The sequence below is a fragment of the Hordeum vulgare genome, chromosome 5H (genome assembly GCF_904849725.1).
Source record: "Hordeum vulgare subsp. vulgare chromosome 5H, MorexV3_pseudomolecules_assembly, whole genome shotgun sequence".
NCBI lineage: Eukaryota > Viridiplantae > Streptophyta > Magnoliopsida > Poales > Poaceae > Hordeum > Hordeum vulgare.
This window is the reverse complement of record NC_058522.1, coordinates 353,345,948-353,356,218: the sequence shown is the minus strand read 5'-3', so window position 1 is coordinate 353,356,218 and position 10,271 is coordinate 353,345,948. Positions and strand designations below refer to the sequence as shown.

Genomic DNA, 10,271 nt, shown 5'->3' with positions numbered 1-10,271 from the left:
TACCCCTTCCTCCTATATATAGTGGAGGTTTTGAGAGCAGCTAACACCTAAAAATCCACGTGCTGCCCTCTCCTCTCTAGATCGTCTTCCTCCTCTAGATTAGTTCGGTAGAGCTCGACAAAGCCCTACCGGATTAGTTCACCACCACCGCCATCACGTTGTTGTGCTACCGGAGAACTCATCGAACTTTCCACCCTCGCTTGCTGGATAAAGGAGGTGGAGATCGTCATCGAGCTATGTGTATGCTGAACGCGGAGGGATTCGTTCGACACTAGATCGTGATTGGATCGCGGGACGGCTTGCGATTTGGATCGCAAAGACGTTCGACTACATCAACCGCATTTCTTAACGCTTCCCGCTTAGTGATCTACGACGGTATGTCGATGCGATCTCTCCTCTCGTAGATGGTCATCACCATGGACAGATCTTGTATGTGCATAGGAATTTTTTTGTTTCCCATGCAACGGTCCCCAACATTCGAGGAGTGCGAGAGAGGTGACTCGGGGTGGTCTTTCCCTGGCAGGAGCTACGTGGATGGCTGACGCGTGGCTATCGGCGTTCGGTCGGTCGTGTGTACGCCATGGCCCTCCCCTAGGCGAGAGGTGGAAGAAAGGACGACCTAAATGGGCTAGGCGAGCCTGTAGCATATGGGCCTCGGTGCCCACTAGGTCTTTTTTCTTTCTATTTATGTTTTATTTTAATCTTTTTTGATTCATTTATTTTTAGGACCAAAAAACTTTAACAAAAATGCGTGAATTGCTCCATTACGTAGTATTTAATATTTAGTACTGCCACGGTTGGTTTGAGACTTTATTGAATAAGTTTGAATTTCTCATGGAATTTAAAGTGCTTTCAAAAAACATTTGGGCTCTGTTTTCAGTGGTGGGGTCCATGCTAGTAGGTTGGTGATGTTTTTTAACTTAACACCATTTGTTTTGGAATTTTATTTTATCACAATAAAATACTAGGGCCTTTAATGGTGGGATTTGAAATGAGAAATGAAATTCAAAGTGATCAATCATTGTTTAGTAACATGATTAGCTTAATCATGATGATCATTGTAGCTTGATTACATGGGTTACTGTAGCCTAATCTGGGGATGTCACATGGTTGTACGACCATCACCCCTCGTAGTGCGCGAAGAGGACCAAGAGGCGGAGGTGGCATACCAGAACAAGCTGGCGGTCGTCTTGCGCGCAGCCAGGAGGAGGCGCCTACGAGAAGTAGCTGGCGGAGGCCATTGCGCTCTCCGTTGCCGGCGACACAGTCGTCCCGCCGCAGGCCGCGTCGTCCCCCATTGGCCCCGACGTCCCCCTCAGGCCGGAGATGTACGCCTGGGACGGGGTGGTGCGCGAGTGGGTCGGCGCACCACCCGTCTGGTTGGTGCGACGCTGAAGCAGGAGGCGGCCTACATGGAACACTCGCGACAACGCCGGGTGAGGGAGGAGGGCAAAGAGGCCCGGCGGGTCGAGTTGCTGGAGCACGAGGCTGAAGCCGAGTAGGAGGAGCGTCGTGCTGCCCAACGAGTGCCGGTGCAACCACCGACGGACGACGTCGTCGCCGCCTAGGAGATGGTCTTCCCCTAGGCTGGCCCGACGCCGACGCTCGTCGACCTCACTGGCCTCGACGACGATGATGACGGCGCCTAGGGCAGCGCGACTCCTCATTTTTAGTTTATTAAATTTTATGTTTTAAATGTAATGTGAACTATCGTTGGCCTTTCAGGCCAGCTTAAATGTTTAATTGGTGGTTTTATGTTTTCCCAAAATGTTATTTTTTGTCCCCCCTAAAAATGGGGCGTCGGACGCATTGGGCGCAAGTGCCGGCCAATTGCACAAGCGGGCACGGATGTCCGCCGGGCCTATTCAAACAAACAAAATGCGGATAAAAGCGTCGTTTGTTTGGGTCAGCGCGTCGAGTTGCTCTTAGAGCAACTCTAGCAGGCCCGCATATAAGCGGAAGCGGTTGGTGGGAGGAACATTTCAGCCCGCGCGTGGTGTGAAAAAGCACATTCCATGAATATGTTTTTTTACCGATCCGTTATGCAGGGTCTGCATCCGCGGCCGTGTCGCCAGCCCGCAAAGACATTTTTTCACGAACTGCAAACGACGGATGCGGGGTCTGCTAGAGTTGCTCTTACTGCCTTAAATATATTTGTGTGTAGAACTTCGTCTTGATTGGTTTTTTAGTGTTACGAACATATGTCCTTTTGTCCTAATTAAGTATTCTCTTTCGGTTCCAGAATGAATAAAATCAGCATACCCTATGTTTCTTGATCAGATCAGCGATCGATGAAGTGAAGCGCCCACAAACAGACTTTGATCCATGCCTTTACAGCCGTGCAATTGTAAAGGCGGGCTTTCCCTTTTTCTCCTGCGTCCTTCCACCCCATTGTTTATTTGTCAAGTTGGCACCCACCGGATTGTTTGTACCAAAAAGACCGATGCAAAACGCATTAAGAGTGACGGCTCCAGTTTGTGCAAAATAGCACTGATTTTTATGATATAGTACCTGACATCAGTTTTCACACCCTGCTAGTTCTGAAAGGGCTCGTTGCAAATGGGCCATCCTATTCCTATTCCTATATAAACAGTGGACTCGGAGAGAAACCGTGTGTGTCCCAAGTTCTTACACATCATGTGGGGTTCTGGTTCGCTCAGACAGTGAGCAAGACGGCCAATTGCTGGCTCCCCACTGGAATTTGGTTCCCACATGTGGCAAGCACGAATCTGATCTGCCTACATCAGGCCACCCCTCTCTGCCATCAGCTCCACAAGAAGCTGCTGAGAGACTGAGGCGTTCTTGGATCCCCTACAAGGTACTTCGAATTCACTTTCCTTTCCCTCTCCATCTACATCTCTCTCTGCTCACCCCCCCTGTTCCTTCCTCCGTATATTGGTTGCATTTCTCTCCCAGTGCTCCAGATGCTCTCTTCGGTTCAGAATCAGACGCAATGGGAGCAGGTCTCTATCATTGTTTGCTTGTGCTGCGAGTGCGACCTGTCTTCCAGTTTGTTGCATCGAAATCCTGTTTCCGAAAATGATTCCCAGGAGAAAGCACAAGCCACGGGCTAGCCCAAATCCAACGCTCTATATTTCTTCCTCCTCGTGCTCTTTCTTGATTTGCACATGGACAGTGACTTGCGTTGCCAGCAAAGAGCCATCCTGCTAGGCCTTTTGCCAACATCTCCGTAGATCGTACGACTGTGACATACGATCTACCGCCAATCCTCGCGCCTTTTATACGTTTCTGCTGAATGGTGGTTTGTTTCTCCCTTGTTCCAGACATACCAGAGCAGGTAGACAGAAGAATGGAGAGGAAGAAGAAGGGGTGGTTCGAGCGCATCAAGAGGCTCTTCATCTCCGAGCCCAAGCAGAAACCCAAGCCAGACAAGGTATCGTCCCAATCTTGTTTCTTACAACTCGGGAAAATTCAGGTAAAAGTACAGGTGATTCCACGGTACAAGATTTTCCGTTCATTTTTCAGAAGGTGAAGAGCAAGAGATGGCTGGTGGGGAAGCTCAAGACCCAGCACTCGTTTGCCCTGCCAGCTCCGGAGCCGGAGCCGGAGCCGGCGACGGATCAGATTCAGATAAGGCAGGCGGAGGAAGAGCAGAGCAAGCACGCGGTGGCGGTCGCGCTCGCCACAGCGGCGGCCGCAGAGGCGGCCGTCGCGGCCGCCCACGCGGCCGCGGAGGTGGTCCGCCTCACAGGGCCGCCCTCGCCGGCGCCGACGCGTGAGCGTGACCCCACGTATTCCGGCCACGAACTGTTCGCCGCCGTCGCGATCCAGTCAGCGTACCGTGGATACCTCGTAAGTAGCAAGCATTCTGGTTGGGCAAGGAAATTAAAGCTGGCTCTGTCTTGTAGTAACGGTGTGTGGGCGCAGGCGCGGAGGGCACTGCGCGCGCTCAAGGGCCTGGTGAGGCTGCAGGCGGTGATCCGCGGGCAGGCGGTGCGGCGGCAGACGGCGGCGACGCTGCGGGGCCTCGAGTCGCTGGTGAAGATCCAGGCCCGGCAGCGGGCCAGGGCCGACGTCGAGCACGAGCACGAGCACGGCGGCGACGGCATGGACGCCCTGCTGAGGAGAGGCCGGGAGCTGTACGCGGCCGCGCTGCAGGTAAGTTTCACTGGTCATTTTTTTTTCTCGAGAAAACAAAGAAATGTTTCACTGGTCGTCACTCTGCTGCGGCGCGTGGTGGATGATCGATCGTCGGCCGGTGTGGATGGATCCGGCGGCGAACGTGCGAATGATTTGCGACGCACATGCATGCATGCGGCTGCTGCTGGATCTGCATGTGATGTGGGTTAAAGTTGGCAGCAGTCACGTCGTCGATGTGTCTCCTTCCTTGCTGCTGCCGCAGCTTTGACATCCTCCTCCTCCTCCCCCTGATGTGGATGTGGACCACTAGTGACTAGTTCTAGGAGTGGTACGTACACGCATGCATGCATGCATACGCATGTGGGCGATGTTGGTGTTCATGTGATGTGCCTGTCGAGTCGAATGTGCGCTGCCAGCCCACATTATTCGCTTGCGTTCCGCAACGTGGTGTGTCCGCGGTTCAAAAGAAAAGGTAGTAGTGCTGGGGTCAAAAAAGAAAAGAAAAGTGAGATCGCATATTTCGACCGCAGTGCTAGTTACTGCTGGGTCCGTCAGAGCAATCCAAACCACGAGACCTAAACGGACACCCTTTTGTCCGCGTTTTATTTGTTTGAATCGATCCGATGAATATTTATGTCCGCTTTTCAAAACGGGTTAACATTTAGGCCCTGTTTGTTTCATAAGTTCTAGGACTTTTTTAAATCCTAACTTATAAGTCATAAGTCCCTACCTGTTTGTTTACAGGGACTTATAAGTCCCGAGTCCCTACCTGTTTGTTTACAAGAACTTATAAGTCCATGTTGCGGCGGCCGGACCAGACGAACCGAGGGAGACGAAGCGGCGGCCGGGCGGCGACGAGGCGGAGGCCGGGCGGCGACGGGGCGGAGCGGCGACTGGGCGGCGACGGGGCGGGCGGCGACGGGGCCGGCGGCCGGCGGCGATTGGGGCGGTGCGAGCGTTAATCGGGGCAGGGCGGCGGCCACTGCATCGGAAGACTACCGCGGACCTAACCAGAATAAGTCCCAATAAGCTCCTATTAGAGAGTCTTATTTAATAAGTCCCAAATAACCATAATAAGTCTCAATAAGTCCCTTGTATTTGGTTTAGGTGGGATTTATAGGGACTTTTTTAAGTCTCAAAATCAATAAGTCCGTGAAAACAAACACCCTCTTACGCTCTAACGCTGTCGTGACTTTTTTAGGCAGCGTGAAAAGGTACACCATAAATATTTGAAAAAAAACGTTAATTAAACATTAATACGCGACGATAGTCCCACGAATCCACATTGCAGTAACTAAAAATAAATAAACCAAAGCCGAGGAGGCGTGCTGGCCTAGACGTCCTCGTCGTCGTCCTCGGGACCAGTAAGGTTGACGAGCGTCGGCGCCGGGCCAGCCAGAGAAAGATCGTCTCCCAGACGACGGCGACGTCGCTCACCAGTGGCTGCACCGCCGCTGGCTGGGGTTCGACACGACGCTCCCTCTCCTTGACTTCGGCGTTGCGCTCCAGCTGCTTGAGCCGCTGGCCCTCGAGGCGTTCCTTTGCCAACTGTTGTTGCCGGCAGTGCTTTAGGTAGGCCTGATCCTCCTCGGACATCGCCCTCAACCAGACGGGTGGCGCGCTCACTCACTCGCCCATCACCCCCATTCCAGTTGTACTGCTCGGTCTTGGCAAGGACACCTTTTGTAAATAGGTGACGCGTTGGCCATCATTTCTTTTCGCACGAACAAAATGGATCGGAGTTGCTCTCGCCGCTTGGTGTGCCGGCGGGGCGGAAATGATTGATCTCGTCCCGTCCCGTCGGTGAAGCAAAGCCGTGTCCTGGGACGAATATGTCTGGTACTGTACGTGCTACAGTATGAGTATTTTGTTGTTGTTCCTCATGCCGTGTCGTGTGCCGTGCAGGAGCAGCAGCAGAACAGCAGGGGGTGGGACGGCAGCACCCTCTCCAAGGAAGAGATGGGCGCCGTGATGAGGAGCAGGGAGGAAGCCGCCATCAAGCGCGTGCGCGCGCTGCAGTACGCCTCCATCCAAAACGTAATACTCTAGTAACCTCTAAGTGCCAGCGTTCCGGGATGGACGCACGCACTGTGGCTGTGGTGTGGCTGACAAACAAAACAAAATCATGGCAGGAGAAGATCGGCATCAGGAGGCAGCCCATGTCCAGGGACGAGATGGAGACGCTCAACCAGCGCTGGAGCTGGCTGGAGGAGTGGGTCGGCTCGCAGCCGTTCGACAAGGACGTGGCCATAGACGTGATCACCCACCCCCACCCGCCGCCGCCTCGCTCCAGGGACTCCCTCACCTGCCTCGAGGACGACGACCACGACGATGACGGCTACGGCAGGCGGCTCGGCTACTCGTCCAGGCGGTCCTTCGGCCGCGCCCGGCGCACGCCAGGGAGGGGCGACGACGGACTGCAGGCCTGCTCGCCGGCGGCGGCGTTCCCGGGGTACATGGCGTCCACGGCGTCCGCCAAGGCCAAGTTCCGGTCCATGAGCACGCCCAAGGAGCGCTTCGCCGTGCCATCCGACGCGTACTCGGAGCAGTGCTTCCCGTCCTTCGCCGACCGCCTCATGTCACCGATCCCGTCCATGTCGCCGATGCCGTCCATCGCCAGCGACATGGGCTTTGCTCGCTCCAGCAGGCCGCCGGTTGCGCAGCGGTCGCCGCGTGTCAAGGCGGGCCCAATGACGCCGTCGAGGACCCGCTCCAGGAGGTCCCCGAGCCGCCACAGCTTCGGCTCCGAAGCCGCGCTGCACCAGATGCAGATGGAGCATTACACCCCTATTCGCTAGACACAAAACAAACTTCTTTGTAATGTGGCCAACGCTGCCTTGTTTGGCGGGCATGCTCTCGCTGGGTCTGACCATGGAAACCTTCTCAAACTGACTGTGCTTGCGATAAGGATAATGCAATATGGATCTGCAAACTTTCCAAATGATAGACGTGTGCACATACAACATGGAAGAAGAAGATAATTCGGCGTATTATGATCAATGTTTGCGAATGAGTAACCAAGGTCTGTTCTATTCGGTGGACGAGTAACCGATACAGCAGGCAGCAGCAAACTCCTGGTGGACACTTCCGAGTGCAAAATTCAGCAAATATCCACGCTTCAAGAGAGCTTCTTTTCTTCATAAGGGGACCATGCATCTAGATTACAGGTTCCTCATCTAATAATGTAGACATAAATAGACAATGAGCGAACATTGGTGACAGCAAAAGGTGTAAAGATCTCTTTTAATAACCATGATTTTTCTTCATTCAGGGAAGGAGTGAAACTTACATGAAAGCTCATCACTACTTGATCATGTAGAATTCTAGCATCTCTTGTTCCACAGGGTGAGTCTCTCCCACTATAATGAGACAGTGAAGGGGTGGTCCAAAATCAACATCTAGTAATTTCTTCATGGGGCCAGCCACAATCTTCTGATCATCGCTTCCAAGGCGAGCTACACCCATACATAGTGAATCTGGACCATATGCTGGGAATAGATAGATGATCTTTCAATGTCCATTTTGCAGTAAGACTCGGTTTATAATATAGTAAACAGAACATCTAAAGCACTCTTAAGGATATCCGTGTGGCAGAATATTTATCAGGTTGTGATATTGATCAGAATGTTACAAATAAAGCTAACTTATACGAAAATTAAGTTCACAAACACTAGAAAATACCAGATCCCCCATGCAGTTCCTCCACCTCCAAAAGCTGACTTATTGCAGTGTTCACAGTCATGAATCTTGCTGGTTCGTACACTTTCTTTCCTCTGAAAGCAAACACCTTAATTATACAAAATGGCAAGAGACACATATTGCATCACAGAACATTGAGCAAGTCTTTGGGAGGAGAATGCATAGACAAGACATATCTAGTGCATATCTAATTCTCGTTAGAATTTTTTTTGTTATTCACCACAACATACTTCAAAGATAGAAATTACGTAAATTACCTGCATAAGGACTCAAGTGTTGGCTCCTTAACACGGATGTCTGCATTGGATAAGAGAACTACTAAGTTATCTGATAACCAGAACCCCTAACCAAGCCACTAGCACTAGCAGATAAACGTGGTGGTAGTAGTAGTATGAGCACTAGTACTGAAAACAAACTTGCCATACGTTCAAATCATCAGGACTAGTATATCTTAACTTGCAGACAAAGTGATTGGAGCAGCACCGGTTGCTGTTAAATTACAAGAAACCATGACTAGGAAATTTGTAAATGTCTAGTAATGCCGTATATTCATCAGAATTATATCATAACTTGCAGACAAAGTGATAGTAGTTTCACTATTACAAGAAACTGCGACTAGGAAATACTATGCAAATGTCTAATAATGCCACACAGTCATCAGAATTATATCTTAATCTTGCCACAGTATGTAAATATGTTGAACATTTGTGCATTTTTCATAAAAAGAATAAAGATCCAATATCATGTGGAGAAATATTAACAGTCAGGCATGCCATCTATCTCAGCCTGTCCTGGTCAATCTCAGGAATGCCAGGTGCTAAATGTTCTTTGCATGGTTCAAGAAAGCAATACCAACCTAGTAGGCAAAGAGTATGCAAGCCAAGTCGACGACTGTTCTGAATTTTCTCGTAGAAACTATCTGGTCTCCATGTCTCTGTGAAGAAAGGTATAGAGATGGTCTCTCCATAGCGGTAAAGTTGCAACCCACAAACGCCAATAGCATTCATGACAGATGCATTGTGGATAACCTTAACCTCTACCCCCATGTTCTTGGCACGAACAACCAAATCAGTGTGTGTGGTCGCCCTGCAAATTTCATCGCAATTATGTGCAGGGTAAACGTTTGACTTGCAAAACTAATAAAAATATGTGAACACACGGGAGAAAGTCCACACACTTAGCTTACACAATGGCATGTACAAAGACAGGATCATGCATCCAGGGCAAACATGTGAATGGACAAAGACAAAAAATAAATAGCATGCCCACACATATATGAATGTACAGTCTGTTTGATTAAAAGGGCATGCAAATAAATGCATAATTCACCACAGGAGCGTCCAGATACGAACAAATGAACGCACTGCCGATGGCACACTGAACAGAATCGCACGTACCAAAGTCTCTGAAAGAACAGAAATGAGCACGCATATCCTACACGCACACGACCCAACAGAGCGAGCAAGCAAAAGTGTTCAAATAATGGAAGAAAGCATAGCAACCATTACCCAAACGGGTCGCCAACGACGAGGAAGGCGACGTCGGCGTCCGCGGCCTCGCTCAGCATCTGGTCCGCGCGCTCCTCTACCATCTCGCGGTCGGCAACCGTGATCTCCTTGCCGTACATCTTCTCCTGCAACGACACGGGCAGTGAATGGAGGTGAGGGAAGACCCCTACCCTGGTACGGCCGCGCAGACATTTGCGCGAACAGGTGGTGGCCATCCAAGAGAAGAGAGAAACGCACGAGGTTGGCGAGCGAGGCGGGGTCGAGGCCGAGAGAGAGGAGGGAGGTGTAGGCCTCCATGTAGACCTTGGCGCAGCGGCGGACGGCGTCGAGCCCCCGCACCGTGATGTCGCGCTCGTCGCCAAGGCCGAGGCCGACTATGTAGAGCATCGCCGCGGCCGTTCGCTTTCTCCGTGCTCCGTCTTCTCTCGTGGAGGGAGGGTGGGGAATACTGGCGACTTGGCGACTACACAACGCCGTCTGTTCGGCCGTGCTGTAGTCATGTACTACTACTCGGGATGCAAAGCGAAACGATTTTTTTTTTTGAGAGAGAAACGTCGGCTTTATTGATCACTTAAAATAAAATTACAAAGAGTCTCTCAGATACATTCTGGGTAGAATGGCAAACAAAACTAAATACATTCTTACAAGACTTAGCTAAAATATGAGCAGCTATATTAATTTGCTGACGAACATATTTAAACATCATAGAGTCAAAACTTCTCGAAGATACTTCGATATCATTTATCACAGTATCAATGATGGAACGGTCAAGAGTGTTGGCATTAATTCTATTCACAAGTGACTGGCAATTTGTAGCAAAAATAACATTGAAGAAGTATTCATCTCATGTTAGTTGCACGACCCTATGAAGAGCCATAGCTTTTGCAAGTTCAGGTTCAAGTGCATCATGAAGAGGCTCGGTGAATGCGGCAACACAAACGTCATCATGATTTAGGGCCACGG

At 50.8% G+C, this 10,271-nt stretch overlaps 2 protein-coding genes across 3 annotated transcripts; one reads left to right on the top strand and one right to left on the bottom strand.

The window, feature by feature from the left end:
- Positions 1-2,846: 2,846 nt before the first annotated feature.
- Positions 2,847-7,045, top strand: LOC123395728 (protein IQ-DOMAIN 12-like). 2 transcript variants are annotated; one of them, XM_045090755.1, is made up of 6 exons: positions 2,847-2,963; positions 3,285-3,394; positions 3,487-3,813; positions 3,889-4,119; positions 6,007-6,138; positions 6,234-7,045. In XM_045090755.1, exons 1-6 carry the CDS (start codon positions 2,954-2,956, stop codon positions 6,897-6,899), a joined length of 1,476 nt encoding a protein of 491 aa, XP_044946690.1. In that variant the 5' UTR covers positions 2,847-2,953; the 3' UTR covers positions 6,900-7,045. The 2 variants fall into 2 exon arrangements, with proteins under 2 accessions (XP_044946690.1, XP_044946691.1); XM_045090756.1 differs by lacking the exon at positions 2,847-2,963 and adding an exon at positions 2,970-3,197.
- Positions 7,012-9,778, bottom strand: LOC123395729 (probable diphthine methyl ester synthase). The gene is made up of 7 exons (XM_045090757.1): positions 9,546-9,778; positions 9,309-9,433; positions 8,657-8,886; positions 8,058-8,097; positions 7,783-7,874; positions 7,391-7,589; positions 7,012-7,277 (listed from the first exon to the last, which is right to left on the bottom strand). The coding sequence occupies exons 1-6, from the start codon at positions 9,693-9,695 to the stop codon at positions 7,405-7,407; spliced, it is 822 nt and encodes a 273-aa protein (XP_044946692.1). The 5' UTR covers positions 9,696-9,778; the 3' UTR covers positions 7,012-7,277; positions 7,391-7,404.
- Between the last annotated feature and the right edge of the window lie 493 nt (positions 9,779-10,271).

Bases quoted from the DNA above. Each gene is read 5' to 3' on its own strand.
- LOC123395728 (XM_045090755.1), top strand. The intron at 3,395-3,486 runs GTATCGTCCCAA...TTCATTTTTCAG, and splicing joins AGAAACCCAAGCCAGACAAG to AAGGTGAAGAGCAAGAGATG. The intron at 3,814-3,888 runs GTAAGTAGCAAG...GTGTGGGCGCAG, and splicing joins CAGCGTACCGTGGATACCTC to GCGCGGAGGGCACTGCGCGC.
- LOC123395729 (XM_045090757.1), bottom strand. From the start codon at position 9,695: ATGCTCTACATAGTCGGCCTCGGCCTTGGCGACGAGCGCGACATCACG. The intron at 9,434-9,545 runs GTGCGTTTCTCT...GTGTCGTTGCAG, and splicing joins CCGCCTCGCTCGCCAACCTC to GAGAAGATGTACGGCAAGGA. The intron at 8,887-9,308 runs GTAATGGTTGCT...TGAAATTTGCAG, and splicing joins GTCGTTGGCGACCCGTTTGG to GGCGACCACACACACTGATT.